Source organism: Rhinatrema bivittatum, chromosome 15, assembly GCF_901001135.1.
Source record: "Rhinatrema bivittatum chromosome 15, aRhiBiv1.1, whole genome shotgun sequence".
NCBI lineage: Eukaryota > Metazoa > Chordata > Amphibia > Gymnophiona > Rhinatrematidae > Rhinatrema > Rhinatrema bivittatum.
Window position 1 is genome coordinate 47,863,519 of NC_042629.1, and position 22,520 is coordinate 47,886,038.

The 22,520-nt window shown below is 43.5% G+C and overlaps 1 protein-coding gene across 3 annotated transcripts in view; it reads left to right on the plus strand.

Annotated features, from left to right (window-relative positions):
* TBX15 (T-box transcription factor 15) overlaps positions 1 to 22,520 on the plus strand; it is an 88,091-nt gene that overhangs the window by 52,247 nt on the left and 13,324 nt on the right. For all 3 annotated transcript variants that reach the window (XM_029578911.1, XM_029578912.1, XM_029578913.1), the window contains 4 exons: positions 4,151 to 4,252; positions 5,618 to 5,789; positions 10,613 to 10,780; positions 15,181 to 15,245. In XM_029578911.1, coding sequence (XP_029434771.1) covers positions 4,151 to 4,252; positions 5,618 to 5,789; positions 10,613 to 10,780; positions 15,181 to 15,245 — 507 coding nt within the window. The remainder of the gene's footprint in view (positions 1 to 4,150; positions 4,253 to 5,617; positions 5,790 to 10,612; positions 10,781 to 15,180; positions 15,246 to 22,520) is intronic.

Genomic DNA, 22,520 nt, shown 5'->3' on the forward strand with positions numbered 1-22,520 from the left:
CTCCTGAATAAATTGGAAGCCGCTGAAACTCGCAGCTCGCTGGCCGTCTTCCCTTCTCGGTTTCTAATTGCAGACACAGCGTGATTAAAAGTCCTGGGGACAGAATGTTTCTCTCTCTCTCTCTCTCTCTCTCTGCTATAACTGTAAACATGGAGATGTTTCACCCCCGCCTTTCTTCCAAGAAAAATACTATCTGAAAAATAACCCTAAAAAGAATCTCCTTCCAAACAGTCCACGTGAGCTGGCTGCCCTCCTGTGCTTTCTGCTGGTGACCTCAACTTCACTTGCTCCTCATTTGCATTGCAGTAACCCCCCCCACCCAGTATCAAGGTTTCACATTAAGTCTGCACTCTTCTGGCCCCCTCCGAAGTTCATTTCCTCGTCTGAAATAACAAAGATGCATTTTAGAAGAGGACATACAAATGCCCTGTTGCTTTGCTTCTTTACTATTTTTTGGTATTTTTCTCTTGGGGTTTTTTGGGGTTTTTTTGTGCTTATTCAGTTGTTTCGTGACCTTCTCTGAGCCTTTCCTTTCACGGAGAATAGACGAGAAGTGTGCCCGGAGAACTATCCAGCGGACAAAAGCTGTATTAATAATTATAGTAAACACAGGAGAGATGGAAAGAACCAAAATCTTCCCATGATAAATAGTAATTCAAAGAATTTGTCCTAGTTGAATAGATCATTCCAGGCTTGTACGGAGGATTTTACGCACGAGGAAAGGCTGAATCATTTCATCTGATTTTTTGTTTTTGTTTTTGTTCTATGCTTGATAGTACTTAGTTACATGGGTTGGGATAAGTTAAAAAAAATAATCAGAGGCCCGGTGAGGCCAGCCTTGTCCAATGACCCCATATCTCTCTCTCCATGGTAATATAAGACGTGCCATGCAGGGTTAGACCAAAGTGTGCACTGAGCCCTGCATCCTATCCTAACAGACTTGACAGTGGCCAGTGCAGGTCCCTAAGGAGTACTCGGCAGATCCCAAAGAGTAGCTCCAATTCCTTGTTGCTGACTCTCAGGGAAACGTAGTCTCTCTGCCTGTCCACCTGGCTCTTAATCATTTATGGACTTTTCCTCGAGCGCCCAGAAAAGGGCTGAGCTATGCCTAAGATTAGACCAGATGTACTCTTTGATGTATACGAAGTGCTATGCATGACAAGACATCCCCAAAAAGCTGGTTTACAAAAATTACATGTTTATACACACATTTAAAACTAATTTTAATAATAAGAAAATGTTTCCCTATGTGTTTCTCTTAAAGATTTTTGCTTTGGAACTGTGCCAGTTGTTTTATCCAGATTTCTTGCAGTTTTAAAATTGTAAATGTGGTGCATACACTAATACCCAAAGTGACTATCGCTCTCCATCCTCCTACAAAACTGGATATTTTTCCAGTCTGCTGTGGGGCCTTATCTCTCTAAGTAGAGTGTAACGTATCACTGTGTTTGGCAGTTTCCTTTCAAAGAGTCCCATGGTAGCAAAAATATGGCAGTGCCCTGAAGCAAACAAAGCAATGTGACTACATCCCTAAAATCTAGCCATGTGTAAGAACAACATAACCACTTATTAACGTGCAAAACGTAGATCTCACCTACGTTCTTCTGTAGTTGGAGATTCAGATGATGATGGGCACGAGGGAGAAGAAAGCTTTTTTTTTTTTTTTTTTTTTAACCTGAGAACCTTGGAGATTTGCACAAGTAAAGGATTAAGTGGGACTTCTGTAGATTTAGATATAATAAGGCTAATTAAAACAAGGCATTCTGGAGGAAATGGTAGGAATCCTATCTGCGGCTCTACGTGGCAAGACTACGGATAAAGCCAGAGAAAGAGGCCTGAAGGTTTTTAATCAAGAACTAAAAGTAATCGGCCAGGGAGATCGCTCTTCTCTTTACACGGCCCTGTCTAGCACCCGCATCTCCCCTAGCTCTGATTTCCTAAAGGAAAAAGTTAGAGGGAATAAGCATTGGACTTAGCGACAAAAATGATGAGAGAGATGATCTGTCATATCAAAGCTTTTTAAGAAAAATTTTGATACACGTAACATGTTCAGCCTGGAATGAGAGACTGAGTAAAATATGTTTTTAGGACGCCGAATAAATTAACAGGCCGATACAGTACAATGTGCTCCGGTGGGCGTTAATTTCTGCAGGCGCCGGGAAAGTGTACACCCTCCGACTTAATATCATGGCGATATTAAGTCGGAGGTCCCAAAGTAAAAAATAATAAATTTAAAAAAAAAAGAAATTTAAAATCGGTCCGTGGCTCGCAGGTTGAAAACCGGATGCCCCCCGACACGCCCCCGACACCCCCCTCGGAGAACCCCGGGACTTACGCGAGTCCCGGGGCTCTGCGCGCGCCGGTAGGCCTATGTAAAATAGGCTTACCGGCACGCAGGGCCCTGCTCGCCTAAATCCGCCCGGTTTTGGGCGGATTTAGGCGAGCAGAGCTCTGAAAATCCGCCCCTAAGTGTGGACTGCACAACATTTTTCATCAAGTGAGTTTGAGTCTGATAAGGACTTAGGAATGTGTTTTATTTTTTTTTAAACAAAATGGAAACGAAATTTGTTGCTTCAATTTGTGTCGTCATCTTTTTTAAAACTCTTTATTTATAATTTCATATTAACAAAACACAAGCATAAATTGCTTGAGAGAAAACACACAGATATTGACAATTAGAAAAACAATAAAACAAATAAATGAGTATAGAGTATGAGTATAGTCGGATCCCTTAATAAGGCCACAAAAAGGAAGGAGGAGCAAAAGACCTTTACCAAAAAAAAAGGAAATATAATTACAAAACACAAAGATGGTAACTTTCAAACTGGCGCGCATGCATCGGCCTGCGCCTAGGGACACGGCTATTTTAAAACTTGAGCACGAATATGCGGGCATCTTGTAAAATAGCCTGGCCGCACTCACACGTGTCAACTTTTAATTAGGCGGGTGCAAATCCCGCTTCTACTGCATAAGTCGGGGTTTTTTTTTAAAAAGGGGCAAGTGCTCACGCCATTCCTAGTTTACCAGTTCATCCACCAGTTTGACCAGGTAACAGCTAGGTCCTCCAACCCTCCTGGCTTGAAAGCTTACACTCACCCCCCCCCCCCAGTTACCCCACCCTTTAAACCCCTCAGAAAGGGCTCGATCCTTTTTATTTTATGACTTGCCCGTCATCCATAGCAGAAGGACCCCTGCGCGCGCCTGGGAGTGTGAGTATTTACACGCGCATCTCTTGGGCAGCCCCCAAAATGCCCATTCCCCGTCCAGACCATGGCCACGCCCCACCCACCTTTAAGATTGTTGATCTGAGATTTAGTCTGATCGTCTAATCACAAAACTCTGGAGTTGATGATGAGGGCACGGCCATCATATTTTCCAAGAGCGCTTTCAAATGACTTAACTTCCAAGAAAATATAGCTATTATTAAGAACTTTAACCATGCATATAGCTGAATTGTTTAAGGGGAAAAAACCCCTCCTTTAGCAATCACAGCTTCTCTAAGCTGAAGGAAAGCCTTCCTTCTAACCTGTGTATGTTGAGAAACATCCTGGAATATCCAGACTTTGCGTCATTTTCAAAACATAAGAAAAACATTTTTTTTTTAAAATATGTATATTCCGTCTTTCAGCTACATCAAAGCAAATTACATTCAGGTACTGTAGCTATTTTGTTTCATCGAACCATTTCAAGTGAGCATTAATCGGTTTATTAATGTGCCCTAAAATGGGAAAAAAAAACCCCCGAAAGACTTGGTTAAGGTTGGATCAAAAGTCGACTGTTGTTCTGACTGGCGAAAGAGACCAGCCCAAGCCTTTTGTGTTTCATTACCCGAATCATTTTGTCCCCCAATCTCCAGTCACAGACCATGGGAAGTGTCTTACTCTGCAGACACGGAGAGCTTTAATGCGTTGGATTTTCATAAATATTTCCTGTAATTGTAATCAACAGTGCCTTCTCTTTGAGGCCATTAGATTTTAGGCATGTTTACTGAATCGAGCTCAAAAAGAGTAGAATATATATATAATATATATATATATATATATATATATATATATATATATATATATATATTTTTTTTTTTTTTTTTTTTTTTTTTTAATCAGACCTTCCCCTGCCTTTACTTATTCTTTGCATTCCTCATGCTTTCCAGGAGAATGTTTCCAGCCATGAGGGTAAAAATAACCGGCCTCGACCCACATCAGCAGTATTACATAGCGATGGATATTGTACCTGTGGATAACAAGAGATACAGGTAAATTAAACCAGTGCATTACTAAGCTGCGGGCAGCCGTACATTGCACACCCAGGAATGTATGAAGCACACTACAGTTTAATACGTGGCAGGGGTGTAGTTACCACAGAGGCAAGGAAGGAACGTGCCTCAGTAAAACTACTGGAACATGATGAAAAGTGAGCAGTGTTCCACCAATCTTGCCTTTAATAAAATCTGTTCCTAGTTATGACCAAGCCTGTATTGTAACTAAAAGCAATTGTTGAAGGAGGTAACTGGATTCACCTTTTTACTGTGGCCAATGTGAGAATAATCCAACAAGAGATTTAGATAATTCTTAGGTTGGTTCAATAAAAAGCAACACAACTCACCGAGGATCCAGTTTCCTCCTAAAACTCTGCGGTCTCACTGCAAGAATTAAGCAACTGATTCTTACCAAGGAACAATTCAGCAATAATGTTTTAACAAATTTGTAATTAAAAGAACCAATTGAAATTGACTTTTTTCTTTCTTTTTTTTTTTCTTTTTCAATTTGAATTATTGCCTATCCTGCAAAGTCAGAGATTTACAAACTCAGTAAAATATCAAACAATTCATAAATAACAATAAATCAAAAGACATAACCAAAAAAAGTCAATAAAAACTTTGTCTACATGCTACAATAGATTAATCCCCAAATAAAAGCAACATGACACGTCTTTTGTACAGTGTCTGTCCCTAACCAGTAGGGGCGTGCAGGCTCACAATGTTGTCGTGTTGTTTGGAGGTTGATTTTTCATTGTTAATGTTTTCTAATTAATTTGGAAAGAGTGCACACTACTAAAAACAATAGAAGAAAAACACACACAATTTTGTGGTTCTTTTCTCTATTGTTTCATTGTCTATTTTGTTTCAAATGAATGCACACATCCCTACTAACCAGGCTGATTTTCTGGGTAGCCATAATGCATATGGCAAGAGCTAGAGACCCCCAATGAATGCAAAGTGTATTTCATGCATATTTATTTCATTTTACTTTAATTGATATTCTGAAATTTCCTTAAGGATGCTAGAAGTGGATTCCATAATTGGATACAAATTTTTATTTTTACATATTTATGTATAATTGTAGTGCCAATAAAATATAAACAAATAATGTCCTTCCACCGGAAATACTACATCTCCCACTCCGCTGTCCAACTGTAGGCATGTTGAAATAGCCAGGCTTTAATTTTTTCTTAAAATCAGGATAACTGCTTTCAGTCTTTGCATATATCCTGATAATCAGACTGGTTAGGTCTGCTTCCTAGACGAGGTTCTGAAGCACTGACTTGCAGTTGGCATACGAAGCTCCAGCAGCCTTAACATCATAACCCTCACTGAAGGCCACTGTTTTGTCTACCTCAGATATGTGTACCACAGTTCCAAGTGGATGGTGGCTGGCAATGCTGACTCCCCAGTGCCTCCTCGGGTATACATTCACCCTGACTCTCTGGCTTCTGGAGATACTTGGATGAGGCAGGTGGTCAGTTTTGACAAACTCAAGCTAACGAACAATGAACTGGATGATCAAGGCCATGTAAGTCTATTTTTCTCCTTAGCATTTCTGCATCTCATTACTCAAGGAAACCATTTTAGGCATCATTGCCTTTAATCTTTTTAAGTAACACAGCTGAATATGTTTCTGTCATGTGACTTACTACATTTTCTCTTAAAATGTAACTTTTGGCTATTTCAGCTGAGTCCAAACTGGCATCTTAGGCTGCGGTACCATGAGCCTTCATTTGTAACTATCCAGGGCTTTTCCTCTCTCTATCCCTCTCCCATCACCCTCCAACTTAGCTCAACCATTATAGTAATGGTCCTTCTGGAACCCAGTTAAAGTGGACCCTAACTCTGGCCACTAGATGTCGCCAATGCCTCATGATTGGGGCCCCCTACATCTGTGAACGTTACCTCTGTGGCACTTCCAGCCCTGGTCAAGCTGGAGGGGAGTAGAAGACCTGATCCAGGACTCAAACACAGGTTTCCCCAGAAGGCAGGGAGCAGCACAACCATTGAGCCACCAGGACAGCTTGCTTCCAGCTATTTTTAATTATTTCTGTGAGAGGGCATGAAAAGTATAAAAAGAGCAAGGCATGGGAAGCCAAACGTGTTTTTGCTTCTAACCTTGTTTTGTTTCTGTAGAATTTCTGTAAGACGGCTGACATAAAATGCCACATTCTGAAAATATTCTAAAGATTTCAACAAGCCTCACATATTTCCGGGTTCTATCAATACCCAATTATTAGGGTTTTGAGAGGGTAGCCCATGGGGGAAATGTCATATGTAGTCAGTTTTGGTTAAGGTACTATGTGTAAGGTATAGGGTGGATCTTTTTACATTTTTTTTTTTAGCTAAACAGAATGAGGTAAGTTTTAAAAGCCTAACGTGTGCTAAAATTGGGAGATGTGCGTGCATACAGGCCCAATGGATTTTAAAAGCCGCCCACATGTGCGCATATTTCCCAATGCGTGAATATCTCACGCTGATCCAAAAAGGGGATATGGTGTGGGCATGGTTTGAGCAGGGCGTGTGTGTACTAGGGCAGGGCCAGGAGATGTGCGCACACGTGCTTACTCGCCTGGGCACGCGCTCAGGTCCGGTGCTGCGTAACTTTACTTCCATTATGGAGAAAGGTGTAAGTTAAAAAAAAAACCCAAACAAAAAAAAAAGCAGCCATTAAGGGTCTGGGTTACCTGGGGAATGCAAGCTATTGAACCGGGGTGGGGGGTTGGAGGACCCAGCTCTACACTGGGTGACTGGTGGATAAACTGGTGAAACTGAGCATCCGTTGGGCACATGCCGGTTATAAAATTCCCCCGCTTGTGCAGCTCGTACCCAGATGTGCGCGGGTTTGAGCACCCAGTTGCAAAGTAGGGCGCACACATACGCGTGCCCAGGCTGTTTTATAAAATCTGCGTGTGTGTGTGTGCGCATGTATGTTAATAAAATAGCTGCGTCCCTAGGCGCATGCTGAGGCACACACGTCAATGTGTGCCCGCACGCCCCTCTGAAAGTTAATGTCAATATGTTATTCTCCCTCCTCAAATTAAGGATATAGACATTAAGCTAACATATTTTAGTAGAAATGGTGAAAAACTGAAAACCCAACCAGCAAAAAAGGGAAAAAAGCTGCAAAGGAGTGAACTCTAAATATAGCGATCAGATGTAAGGAATGACCAAAAGTCTTTTTTTTTTTCACATCTTGAATTATGTGCAATTATTTTTTGCACAGTTTTTTTTTTGCCTTGCATCAACTTTACACTTCAGGTTAAACTTTCTATTTTAAAATTATGTAGGCTCCAGGGCTTGCAACATTTTGTTCAGTGACTTTTCGAACAACTTTCTACAAATTGACAAACTGTGGGACCTTTTTATTAGCCCATGTGCGCACACAAGCATCACTGAGCCCAGCAGAAATACTTGCAATGTTTTTGCCCATTCTTTACACCTGGTCTTAAATCTTTCTCCTAAAGATGTCCAACCCAAAATGCTGCAGGTCATCAAAATCATGTTTGCCATGCCTTGAGGGTAATATATCGATGCCACTCTGAATGTAGCCATTCTAAGACTGGTGCCAGTCGGTGTTTCCAAGAACCATCACGGCCCTACATCAGTTCCATTTCCCGGAGTTGGTATTGCTGTTGTAACTGAAGCTCCTGTTTAGGAAGATCAAGGGAGGGGAGGCTTCTGGTTCAGTCCATCAGAAACCCTGGTGCTCGGCTTCTTTGGAAGACCCCTCTCACGCTGTGGGGTCAGTTATCCAAGAAATAAGGTTCATGTCTGGTTCCTCCGGCAGCTTCTTTACCTTAACAGAATAATACAGCTGGAACGTCCTTAGGGGTTGGTAGTGGTCACTTTGAAGAACTGGGAAGGCTTTTATTTACTGATGGCACGCCCAGCGTTATTACCTACCTAGTCAAACGGAAAATTAGTGCTACCAATGCAGTGTTTGCCTTTGCAAGTCTTTCTGGGTGGCAAGTCCTCGACACGTAAAATCTCTTTCCATTTAATGGGCTGAAAGTTCTTCCCATCTCCATGGGGCATCAGGTAAGCACATAACCGGCACTGTAGATGATGTCGGTGGAGAGAGAGAATCGCTGGACAGTGGTTTCCAGCTGCTCCGCCTTTGCCTGGAGATTTTCTTCTTCACCAGGTGCATGCTGCAACGTTACTTGGGCCGTTTATATTGCAAAACGGGCAGTCGATCAGCCCTGACCTGGAATGACCTTCGTCTTCTGTAGTCCCCGGGGGAACCTGAGATGTGCTTAGAGGGAAAAAAAATAAAAATAAAAAGGGAGCAGCTCTCTGCAATGCATTCAAGTGCTATTCAAAGCAGAAAGAGCGCCAGGCCATCTGTCCTCTATTAGTTCTGGGGCACCGTCCCAATCTCCTCTCCGTCCCGGTGTGGGTGATGTCCCACTCTCACGCTCTTGATTTATGAGGGAAGGAAGCTTGCGCCACTCTTCATTATTTCTTTCATTAAAAAAATCTACACCGTGATTCTCCCATATTCATTTTGGCCTCCAGGCACAATATTCAAGATTTTTGCGAATGGCAGCTGCTGTTTAAAAAAAATAAATACATAAAATGCACCAGACATTCGGCAAAAGTAAAAGATCTTCATATCAGGCTGAGAAAAGCCTATGATAATGCTAATGGGGGCCCTTCTGCTGCGCTCTCAAGAGTAAAGGATCTTGGGAGCACGGGAGTCCTTTTCAAAACCACTTATGGGCATAAAACTGGGGTCTTAGGCGAGTGAGTAACTCTATGAAAATATCCCCAGCGGAGGGGGAGGGGGCAGGACCTGCGCGCAGACGTTTTGCATTTTCCAAGGTCTCCACATAGGTTTTACCTGCAGAGGTTACACACAGCAGCCTCTTCCCTTGTGTTTGCAGACTGACTCAAAAGGGTAATGTTGCACGCCCCTCCCTGGCTTGATGCCCACTGTGCTTGCCCTTCTTGCTCACGCCTTGCGACAGCCCTGTTACGGGGATCTGATTAGCGTCGGGACGCAGAGGCTTTTGTCTCTAGGTCAGTGTTTCTCAATGTGGCCACCATGCTTGCAGATGGCCTTAACCTTTTATTTTTTTTGAGCCACTACAGATAAAATTAACTTTAGCCAATTAAGCGTTAAAGAGAAAATGGTCCTTGTGGACACCAACTCTGATTTGCACACTGAGGCTAAGAAAATATTTGTTACAAGAACTCTAGCCTACCAGTATAGATGCAAGTCAGGTTGATGGAATCTAGTATTTGTTAAAACCAAAAGCTGTGGATACTGTGAAACGAATTGGTCAGTCTCCAATCCATCCAGTTCTAGGTGTCCACAATTAAAAGAAATCCACCATCACAGTCTGCTGGAGTTGGCACCCTTATCGCTTCATTGTTTTCAATTCCCTTTCCCTGTTTAACTTACTTGGTTAAGGACATTTGAAAAACAGAGTTGAACAGGAGCCTCCAAGTTTTATAGCTATGTGCAAAACATTTAGTATATCGGGCCTTAAGTTTTCCCTGTCGTCAAGTTACTACCTTTATTTTTAAATTTGATTGCTTTTCCCTGGTCATTAGCTTCATATTTATTTCCCTCTGGTTTAAGCACTGATGAGATGAAATACAATGATGTGATAAGGCGAGAAACCTCCAGTCTACGTGGGCCGTACCACCTGCTGGGTTTTCAGGATATCTCCGATGAATATGAATAAGAGAAATTTTGCATACGGTTCAGGCAGGGCCTGCAGCTCTGTCTCATGTACTGCAAGTCATCGGGGATATCCTGAAACCCTGACTGCTCTGTGGCCCTTGAGGACCACAGGTTTTCCACCCCTCTGTAGGAGAAAGCTCTACCAGCCATTGAAGATCTCAGAGTGAACATGGCATACTTGAAAGTACTGCTATGCTTTTTTTTTCCCCTAGTTACGTCTCGTATAGATTTAGTTTGGTATTCTGTATGTCTGCGGAGGGGAAAAAAAGCTTAAAACATCAAGCCCATAGAGCGAATATTTGAAGAGTTACAATCTTGGTGAAGGTTGACTCCTGGTCATGGAGGATCCTGAAACGTGGAGAGAGAATGTGATCATGGACTGGATATTCACTCCACCCCAGACATGGAAATGAGAGAAGCTGTGGTGTTGACACATCCCCACCTCTTACTGCAGATACACAAAAGCTGAACAATGTAAATCGGGTCATTTATAAGACTCGGCAGCGCGACTCCACACTTGTAACTGGTAGAAAGTTTGCATATTGTTGTGTTTTCAGCTTGCTCTTTCTTAATCCAAAAAGGTCTGCAGAAGAGTCAGGTAAAACCTAAAAAAAAAATTAAAAAATAAAAATTGCCTTTTTTTCATTTTTTTACAGATAATCCTGCACTCTATGCACAAGTATCAGCCCCGAGTCCACGTCATCCGGAAGGACTTCAGCAGTGATCTCTCGCCCACTAAACCCATTCCCATGGGCGATGGCGTGAAAAGCTTCAGTTTTCCGGAGACGGTGTTCACCACAGTAACCGCATACCAGAATCAGCAGGTAAGGCGGCAGTCGTGCAAGCCCAGCATTTGCACCGATCCAGAGAATTGGTGTGATGTGTGTGCAGTTTATCCCGCACCTAAATGGATATGTGCGGCATTATCTTCCTTCCTTTTTTTTTTAATTATACCTGTAATTAAGGCCCCAATGACTCCATGTTCTGACTGTCATCTCAACATGGTGCTGTTTGCAGCTGGATTTATCCAGCGATGTCTTATAATTCTCTTCAAATGAAAGCCTGGCCACAGTAGGCAGAGCTCATGCCACCAAAGTATAAATTACCATATAACACACTCTCAGCAGTGAAGCTGAAGTGTTATTCCCAGCTGGTTTGTTATAAGGCAAGAAAGAAACAGGAGCTGTATCGGTCTCCTGTAAGGCAGATGAGATAATGGCAACCATAATTTGATTAATTCAGCAAACAGATGATACATTTAAGGCCCCTTTTTTTCAGGTCAGGTGTAAAGTTCATACTAGCTTTTGAGCTCTCGCTGGCCTTCTTTTTTACGGGCGAAGAGACCTCCGCCTTTGGGATCTACTCATGGTCAACAAGCAGAGGCAACACGCCAACTTTGCGCACCTTTCTAATAACTCTGTTTAAGCTCCACTGCACGCTTTCATTACTGATGCACGAATGAAACAAACACATATATAGCCCCAGTTCTTTATGAACTTCATAGGTTGCCCATTTACTGGAGGGGTCCAGTGTAAAATCGCAGTGATTGTGTTCAAACTCGTTTCCTTGGGCTGCGGCCCTACGCATTTCCATCTATTGCTTTACGGCCAGCCGAGAGGGGCAGGATTGATGTCCCATCTCCAAGAGACCTTTCTCAGTAGCAGAAACTTTGGAATTACGACTTGCCTCATGTCCTAGGTCCCTTAAAACTTTGCTGAAGACACTTATTACGTTAAGGCTTGCCTACGGATAGTACGTAAGGCAGTTTTTCTTGAACTTGCCAATGCATATTAAGCATGGTCCCACATTATTTAGTTGTGTCTAGTAGACCTGTTTTTAAGTTTTGTATAGTTTGTGTTTTATGAGTCTGTGTTTATTTCTGTGCTGTATTTTCTAATCATTCTGTGGGTAATTTTATAAATTGCCTAGAGCCTGCTGCATCAGGCAAATTTTAATAGTGTACTGTCTTTGCAACCTTTCTGAAGGGGTCTTGGAGTATGAGTAGTACTTTTTAGGACCCTTCTTCATATGTGAACATGTAGAGTGCTAATGTGCCTCCCTGGCTAGAACAGCCCCCACCAAGAATCCCCCCCCCCCCCCAGGCCTGACAAGGCAGCAGGAGGAGGAGAGCAGCCATCTTGCATCCTGCTGCCTCACCAGTCTGTTTGCAAATGGCAGCCTTGCCACCTTGCACTTTTGACTGCTGGTGCATGGGGGGAGGAGGATCATTGCAAAACCAAAGGGGCTTGATTTCAGTGGAGGGATGGGCCCACACTAACTGGTTTATTAATACTGGGCTGGTTAACAAAGAGAGGCAATGCTTCCAGGAACACCACCTCTGAATGTGGCTATGAGGTGTGTTTGTTTTCAGGATATTCACAACGATCAGGTATGAGATAAATCTGCATTGTGGATATCCAGAAACCTGACTAGCTGAGGGGTTCCCAGAACAGGTTTGGAAAGCCTTGAATACAGTGCTTGGCTCCATTTTAGGAGTTGCTGCTCAGGAAAAGGAGTTTAGAGCCATTCTAGACCCTACTCAGCTCGGTGTGCAGCAGGAGTTAGTTGGGATTGGAATAGAAACAAAACTGCAGATGTCATAAAGGCTCTGTATAGCTCTATGGTGTGACTTCACTTTAAGTATTATGTGCAGTTGGGGCGGGGGTCACCCCATCTTAAAAAAGATAGAGCAGAGCTAGAAAAGATACAGAGAAGTGCAACAAGAATGATAAAAGGGAGCGAATTGCTCCCTTATAAAGAAAGGCTAAACAGGTTAGGGAGCTTCAGCTTGGAGAAGAGACAACGGAGGGGGAGATATGATAGAGGGTTATCTGTTGCCAAAGAACATGGCCAAAACCAACAGCACAGCCAGATTTAAAGAAGGTTTGGACAGGTTTCTGGAGGACAGGTCCATTAATTATTAGCCAGGAAGACTTTGGGATCGCAGCAGTTAATGCATCTCCCTGATCGGATTTGTTGGGTACTACTTCCAAGCGACTTGGATTGGCTACTGTTGGAGAAAGGATGCTGGGCTCAATGAGCCATGGGTCTGGCCCAGCTTGGCACTACTTATGTTCTTATTGAGATGCATTTTATATGTTAGTATATTTGGGTTATGGTGTATTGTGTGTGTTAGATTGTGTTTTGGGTTTAAGTGTACTCCATCTTGGGCACTTCTGGAAAGACAGGTAAGAAAGTAAGAAACAGAGAGAGAGATTTCCTTGCAGAGTATATTTTAGGAAACAAATCCAAAATGTACTTCCCTTTATGGTAATGATTTTAGACAACGGTCATTCTGTTTTTGCTTTCCCTGAATTTTTGCTTTATTTCGAGCCATGCCAGAGCCCTGCTATGTTTTCAAAATAGCGATAAGTGGTTCCAGATTGATACTGCATCTTCCTCAGTGACGAGCACGATTGAATGCTTCTTCACAGCGGTGGAGAGTTCCTAATAGATTATGAACGTTCCTCAATAGAAATCAAACCGTTCTTCCAGCAGTAACACAGACTGCTCAAAATCTGCTGATCGTTTAACAGTAATTTATGAGACCTTCCTAAATCAACGGTGATCATTTCTGACTCTGAGGAAATTGCTTGATGTGCTTTGCCAGCTTTCAGAGGGTAACGTTTTATAGCAGAATTAGAGTGATAGATCAGCACATGGTATGGCATGCATGAACCATCAGGGAAGTTTCTAGTATTTGTGAATGTTTACGATGTATTTATTTAGACATTTTATATACCGTCGTTCCATGTAAAGATCACAACAGTTTACAATAATGACATTCATAGGTATAAATCAGCAGAGAATGATGGATTACATAGGAAGTATTCATAAACAGACCTTAACATCTATCAACTGAATTCTCAAGTACATATTAAAGATCAGGACTTGAGACACAAAGTACAAAAATAAAATAAATAACAAATGTCACAAATCATTCTGTGCGTAGTACAATCTCTTGTTAAATTGTTTATCTTGTATCAATTAGTATCTTTTGTCTGTCTCTTTATTTTAGTTCTCTACATTCTGATGTTTTAAATTAGGTTGAATGCATTTTTAAATAACCACATCTTTAGTTCACTTTTAAATCTCTTTGTCTGTTATCATACGTAGCCAACAGTCCTAAGTAACTATGCAGCTATTTATTTATTTATTTATTTATTTTTATATACCGACATTCGATCTGAGATATCACATCGGTTTACATTCAGGTACTATAGGTATTTCCTACTTCAGTTTCTCTTCTATCTCAACATGGGTAGTTCCCTTGAGGTCTGTTCCGACCACATTAGGGCCAACTCCCCCCCCCCCCCCCCCCCCCAATGCTTAAGGAGACTCCAGATGTAGAATTCTGCATGTAAACCTTTATTGCAGACAATCATGGCCGCAACATACACTGGATAGCATAAATAGCATACATTAACCATCAACTTCAAGTACAATTCTATAACTGGAGGCCTAAACAGCCCAACTTTAAGCCACGTCTATTTCCAATAACTCTCCAGGTGACCATCCCCCTCTGTAACTGTCAACTAGGCCATTGACAGAAGCTACTCCCTTTTATTTGTTTTCGACCAATGACATCTCTTCTGCTGGGGTTGGGGGGGGGGGGGGGATTTACCAGGAATTCCGGGGCTCCACAATCTGTAGATTACCCAGTTTGAGCGCTGTTCATGGGTTGTTTCCCCCACTCCCCACAGCAACCCTTCCATTATCGAAGTGGAAGTGACCTGCTGCTCTCACTAAATCCCTCCTGCTTCTGTCCAGGTGGGCTTTGCTACACGCTACAGGCATAAACCCCTCCCCTGCGGGGGCTACTTGCACTGGCTCAACTCAACAAGTCAAACCGTCTGCTGGTCACTCTGCCCCATTGATGCTGTGACAGCTTGGTATTAAATATGGTGATCACATGTCTCAGTGCCAATTGGTCAAGTTAAGTCCGTCTTGTTTGTTTACCTCATCATGTCTGGATATCATGAAATTGGTTAGTAAATCCCCTCTCCCCCACACCGACAGGCTAACCCACTAAGCCGTCGGAAACTCATTTGTCTCAATGGGGGCACATTGAGCTGCCGCAGTTCCATTGCAGACTTGCAGGTTGCTGGCACTCTCCGTATGGTGCTTGTGCCACACAGAGGTTGGATGGACCATGTGGGATGATTCCACTCTTCTGGAAAAAAAATCAATTAAAAAGTGATTTGCACATTGTGTTTCTTTCTAGATCACCAGATTAAAAATTGACCGAAACCCCTTTGCCAAAGGATTCAGAGACTCTGGAAGAAACAGGTAAACGTTAAGAAGTCTTTAAAATTTTCCTTTCCATTTTGTACTATACTGCTATGAAATCTACCTCAATACAAGGGCAGTGCTTCTATTAGGCAAACTGGGCGGTTGCCTAGAGCAGTGGTCCCCAACCCTGTCCTGGGGGCCCACCAGCAAGTCGGGTTTTCAGGATATCCACAATGAATATGCATGAGAGAAAATTTGCATGTTATGGAGGCAGTGCATGCAAATTTGCATGTTATGGAGGCAGTGCATACATATTTTTATCGTCAAGCCCCTATGTTTTTGCATACTGCAGGGGTCGTCGAGTAGGTTCTGCTGCTATTTCTGCTAGCAATCGTTTATTTAGTGGCGGGACCGTACAGGCAAAGAAAAGACAGTCCCCTGCCCGCTGGAGTTTACAATCTCGTCGGGTCGGACAGACAAGACACATAGGAGGAACTTTGCTCGCTGTAAAACGTCCAGAGGGGTTGCTGTGGTAGTTTAAAAGTTAGAAAAGAGGACCCAGAGGCTGGTGGCAAGCAGATTTATTGAGGCGTAAACTTCGAGGACTTTCATGTGGATGGACACACGCACCTGTGGAGACCCAACCCAGAGAGTGCACCCAACACAGAGGAATGACCCTAAGGGGGGGGGGGGGTCAATATTCAGTGGACCGGTGAGGGAACCCGGATATTCAGTGGAACATAACCAGATAACGGTTCAGCTAAATATTTGAGGTTAACATCACCTGGATAAAGCTATCTGGGCACCTTTAGGACAGGAAACTTTCCCCTTTACTTACTCAGCTAATTTCAACTGGGCAGCACTGAATATTCAGTGGTCACCAGTTAAACTTTAGCCTCACTCCCAGAATGCCTCCATCACTGCCTCTTTGTAAGGGTAAGGAGTTACCTGGATAAGATTTAGCCAGAAGTGCAGGGGGATTAATGAAATCTTGGGTTTGGTCTGGGTTGGTTGAAAAACTTAGCTGGACAAACTCTTTGGATATCAACCTCAGTAAAGTTTTGAGACTTGGAAAGATCAAGGCAGAGTGAGTTCTGGGGGAATACAGTGCACACATTGAGTTTGCATGGATTACCACTCTCGCGCTCTCTCTCTCTCTTTATACGATGTCATACGCTTGTGTGTTGATCACTCTGGAGTAACTTTTCAAAGGAGTTTCGCTTGTAAAGGTAGGAAATCCATCCACAAATAGCATTTACTCGCCAATATGCTATTTTATAAATGTTGCTCATATGCACCTACTTTCAATTGTGTGCATACATTTTACCAGCAGGAATAAAGGGTCGGGCTAAGGGAGTTTTGGGGCATGGCTCAGAAGTACCCACGATAGATGGCATGCTATTATTTGTAAGAGATATGTTTACATAAGCGCCAAAAACCATATTCCTACACTTTTACAGCTGCTCATTGATTGGCGCAAGTGGAATTGCACTTGGCTGTTGGCTGCAGGTCTTGGTGAACTGATTGGGGCTCAGGGAGGTCAGGGTACAGTGCTAGAACTGGCAGAGGAATCAGTGAACTGGGGATTTCAAGTCGGCGTGCAAGTATTTTCAAAATGGTATTTGTGACTAACGAGAAAGCATCTAGTTCCCTTTCACCGATGATGCATAGACTTTTCCTTGGCATGACTTTTTTTTATGAGGGATATTTATAGGAATGGCAAATGCACCAAGATGCAGTGCGACATCCTGTTTCCAGGAACACCGAACCGCGGTGGTTGCACCCAGCATCCAGGAGGTAATTTCTGGAGCACCGGCGCACTTGGGAATGTCTTGCCAGCCTGCCCTTCTAGCAGCAAGTCCCTGACTGGGATCATCCCAGGCAAAGCACAAATAAACGTGACAGCTCTTGGTTTCTCTCACTTTTCTTTGGGATTTCAGTGAGGTGCAGGCCAGGAGTTGGCAGATCACAGTCAAAGATTTTTTCATTTGACTAAGACCCAGTGTGGGAGGATACTGTCACATCCAATGGACGGCGCTCGAAACCAGTTGACTACAATATGCTGCTTTGTGACAGAGTTGGTTTTAATCATTTTTTTTTTTTAATTCTTGTTTGCTTTTCTTGGAGAACATCCCTGAGAATCAAATAAAATATCCTTGGCTGGCTTGAGCTCTGGAAGAAAAAAGCATTTGGCTCCTAAATGGAGACAGCAGGATAGGAGTAGATGCCTCAGCATCATATGGATTGTAAAATGTCAAACTTCCTCGTTCAACCTTCACTTTTCTGCGAGTGTCACTGGATCTTTTCTCATCGATGCTTTTTTTTTTTTTTTTTTTTTAAACCAATTTGTAGGAGTTTTCCCATCCCTCTACATATTAATCAATCAATATTCTAGGTAGAGTTCCCCATCGGGACTATTTTTTTTTTTTTTTCAGATAAGCTCATCCAAATCCTGAGTTTACCCCATGAAATGTACCCCAGTTTTATTAGAGAAAAATAAAACAAAAAAACAAAAAAATTACAGGTCCCAGCATGCAATGAAGCAAAACCAGGTCTGGAAAAAATGGAGCTACCTGGCAACCCTAATTTCTAGGTTAAAGCCTGGTGACCACCTGGACGAAAGCAGGCTTACGATTTGAGAACATCTCCAAAACAGTAGTCACAAAGCTTTTCTGTTAATTCTCAATCCACAGCAACCTGGGTCTGTTAGGGCAGTGCTGATCATCTTAAAGTCTGCTGAGAACTGTGGATATATTTATAATTTCATGCTGTGCGCTCGCCGTGCCCTTTCGGCTGGGAATGTCCTTTGTAAATTTGGTCGCAGGATCATAATACTCTAGAGATGGATCTGAAGAGGCAATTGCGCTGCACTTAAACATGTAGTTCATTCTCCGTTCTTGTTCATAAGTATATGAAAGTAAAACAAGGCACTCAAATAGGACCCAATAAAAAACATGTCGGCATTCCTGCGTACTCCAGCAAGAGCTATAAGCAAGCAGGGCCTGATTTTCAAAAGTAAATACATGCTTAAATGCACTTCATCCATGTAAGATTGCTGCAATGTATGTCACTGAATTGTCAGTAGGATTTACCCACGTTATGTGGATTTTACTTAAGTAAATGGCTTTTGAAAACTGCTACAATAATAGTTATATTTACATTTGTAAATCCTTTTGAAAATGACCCCTAAGAGCATATGTAAGCTCAGAGAATTCAAATCCCCCCCCCCCCCCCCCCCGAGGTTGATAACCAGGACTATGAACATTGATTGGCGACCTTCAAAAAGCCCCATTGCTTGACCTAATGGAGCTGAACTGTCCTATTACAGCTATCAGAAGAAGGTGCTCATTACCCCAGCATTACCAGTATGGTGCACATTATTAACAGGTGATTTCCAACGTGTTCCCTGATGTAGAACTTTGTGGGGACTAAAGTCAAGAAGAATCACAAAGAAAACTCACTCGCTAGAGAACCACACACGTCACTGTCAAAATTCTCTTCCAAATGCCGTTTCACTCTGCCGCAGCAGACAAAAAGGTTTCGATCCTTTTGCAGGTTTTTCTAATAGAAGTGTTTAGCTCATCACTATTCTTTTTTTTTTTTTTTGGTAGTTTATATTTCATTCTACCATTCTGTTTTGAAGTCCGGTTCTTACAGTGAAAGAAAAAAAAAAAAAAGGTTTTCCAAGGCGTACGTGCATAGGAAGTGCGAGGTTTGACAAAGGGTGACCCACTGATCATCTTTCGCTCAGCTCCTAAAAAGCACACTTAAATCATTTAAATAACGTAGGAAAATTAAAATATATGGAAAAATTGGGGAACTGGGCTAATTAGATTTTTTTGTATTTTCCATTTTCTTTCTCGTGACTTCTGCCTTTAGCATATTTGCCTGCTTTTCTTGTGGTTCTCGCTTCTTTATTTTGCCGTTCCGGAGTCACCGCATCACTTTTGCATTACTGTACAAGTTCTCCTTCGGGGAAAGACGCTCACAGTAGCAATCCTACCATTCACCCAGGACCAGGAATTCGATTCATATTTTTGGACTGTGGTTTGATTTTTTTTTTTTTCCCACCTCCTTCTCCCCTCCCCCACCCATAGGTGATTAAAATAAGATTCCAGTTCCTGTGTTCCAGGAAGTATTTCAACTTTTCTTGGGGAGAACAGACTCTCTCTTCACCCCATTTGGGCTGCAAATTCATTTTTTTTTTGTAATAATTTCCTTTGGTTTCCCTGGGTGCTGGCAGGAGCATCGCTTTCTCTGGTTCGGAAAGGCCTTGCATATTTATATTCATTGTTACTTAGTGCGTGGGTGTCATTCAAGCCAGCTAGAAAATTTGGGCCGAAGGTTCTTTTGTGAAGAGACTGGGGTTTAAGAGATGGAGGGTAAGGGAAGCACAAGAAAAAAAAAAAAATCCCATTCGTTGCTTTCAGCAAAACTAAAAATAACCTTGGAAACCAATCAGCTTTATGAGGCCTGAGAAAATGCTGAGTGGCTGGTGCCAGAATTTTTTTTTTTATTACACCTCTGGAAGCGGTCATGGGCTGGGCCAAGCTAGCCCATGACCAGGTCCAGTTTGGCTCCTTGGCCCCAGTCATTACTCGAAAGCGATGTTTGGTGGCCAGGTGCTGGGCGCACGCACGGCACGTTTTTTGGAGGGAGCCGGTCGGTGGCCTCCGGGTGAGGGCTGTTGCTGTGATGGGGAGGCTAGATGGGCGGGGAAAAGATGGGTTAAACATGGGCAAACACCTGGGATAATTGTGAATGAAAACTCGTGACCCAGAAGCCACGGTTATGGCTGGTTCTGATTGAGCTGGGGTCAAAATGAAACCAACAAAACAAACACCCCCCCCCCCCAAAAAAAAAAACAAAACATAGTTATGAGCTAGGCCACAAATACTTTGTAGAATGGATGAATCCATGAATGGAACATCTGCAAAACATGTGCAAATGGGACTTGATCTCAGCAAGCCTGCTCTCTTTTAGCTTTAGGAGAAGAAACAGCAAGAAATCTCATGTGATTTCCAGGGGTAGCAGAACGCCCTTCTGGTTGGGGGAGGAAACCAAGCTCTGCCCCCAACTCCACCCAAGCTCCGCCTACATTCCCACTACATTCCCAGTTAGTCATTCGATCTTACATACATTCTCTGCATAAATCACAGAGTAGAATTATTCATTCCCAGACCAAAGAAATGCAGACATTGTGGTAAAGAAGAAAAAGACAAAAACAGCATTACTAATAGAAATGCCAGTTCTAAGTGTCTCTTCTGTACTACATGGAGAGAAGGCCATCAAGTACCAAGAGTGAGGGCTATTATGTTAAATATCATTCCCCCCCCCCCCCCACAAGAAAAATGACAAAGACTTGGTATTGCCCACATACAGGCGATTCAGTAAAGTCCGCGGGAGAGCGGGCAAACACCCGCTCTCCTGTGCGCGCGATTCACTATGCTAATTAGGCCCGGCAGTAAAACCAGGTAAAAGGAGGCGCTAGGGACACTAGCGCGTCCCTAGCGCCTCCTTTTGGACCGGAGCGGCAGCTGTCAGCGGGTTTGACAGCAGACGCTCAATTTTGCCGGCGTCGGTTCTCAAGCCCGCTGACAGCCACAGGTTCTGAAACCGGACACCGGCAAAATTGAGCGCCCGGTTTTCGACCTGACAGCCGCGGGACGACTTCAATTTTTTTTTTTTTTTACTTTTGGAAAGTTTCAGGACCTCAGACTTAATATCGCCATGATATTAAGTCGGAGGGTGCACAGAAAAGCAGTAAAAACTGCTTTTCTGTGCACTTTCTCGGTGCCCAAAGAAATTAGCGCCTACCTTTGGGTAGGCGCTAATTTCTGAAAGCAAAATGTGCGGCTTGGCTGCACATTTTCCTTTCTGAATCGCGCAGGAATACCTAATAGGGCCATCAACATGCATTTGCATGTTGCAGGCGCTATTAGGTTCGGGGGATTGGACGCGTGTTTTCGGCCCTTACTGAATAAGGGGTAAGGGAAAATGCGTGTCCAATGACAGGTTAACAGTGCGCTCCATTGGAGCGCACTGTACTGTATCAGCCCGATAATATGGTATTATGTTGAAGCTGTCGAGCCTTTCTCATTTTTTTGGGGGGGGGGGGGGGTAGGAGTGGTGGCAGCAGCTGGAGACAGAGCAACAGGAGGAAGAGTGGGAGCAGGGAGAAGAGAGTAAGAGGAGGAGAAGCAAGTAGAGGAGAGAAGGGGGCGTGGAGATGGGGAGAGATGTGGGGGGTGGAGAGGGATGTGTACGGTGAGGAAGAGAGGAAGCATTGAGGACAGGGAGAGAGGTGGGATGGGGAGATAGGTGGGGTACTGAAGGGAAACAGGAAGGGGCTGAAGAGGAGGCAGGAGAGAGCGAGCGGTATGGGAGCCAGGATGAGAAGCTGCCTCCAAGAAAAACAACAAAGGCTCTGCAGCCCTAAAGTAATCTGCTGTGCCTTTGCTGTAGAGAGGGGGTAAGGACAGGAGGGGTGTGGGAGCAGGGGTAAGGAGAAGGAGAGGGGCCTGAAACAGAGGAGGAGGTAGAGAAAGGAAAGCAAAGGGAGAGGTAGGGTATTGAGGGAGGCCGAAGGGAGCAAGGGTGGAGAGAGTCTGGGGCTGATGGGAGAAGAGGTGGATGGGGGAGGGAGATGGGAGGTGAGATGTTGTTGGGGTAGTAGAGAGGCCTGGCCCCCACTCACCCTGGTTCCTTTCTCCCCCCCCCCCCCCCCTAAACTCTTTACTCTCCCTGGTTCATTTCCCACCCATGGATCCCTAGTTCACTCCCTCCCTGCCCCTCTGGATCCTCTCACTCACTTTCAACCAGACAAGAGCTGCTCTGGGGTGTCCTCCCTCTTATTGCCTCCCACCCTCCTGCTGGGGGTGGGGTAAGAGTCGGGCTTTGAGCCACTTGGGTTAAAAGTGCAGCATTCAGGCTCCAGCAGGGGAGGCGGGAGAAGGCCAGGGGAGATGGAATGAGTCAGTGAGGGAGGGACTGCGCCGTCCACTGCCACCAATGCCTTCTTTTTCCAGGGTGGGCAGGAAGGAGGGGGTAACATCCATGCTTGCCAGCTGAAATGTCTTTGGGGGGGGGGGGCATGACTCCTGTGGCCTCCCCCACCTGTTCCACCTCCTATGTATATTTCCTAGGAATAAATAGGGCCTATAATATTGTATTCTTTTCTCTAACTCTGTAAGTCAAGGAGGGCTTGACCTAGAGATTGTAATGAGGTTTGTTTATGATCTGCACACACAAATTCTGTTTACAAAATATTTTGCTGTGACTCTAAAAACTTTAGAGGATAACTTACTGCATATACAACAGGTGCATATATGG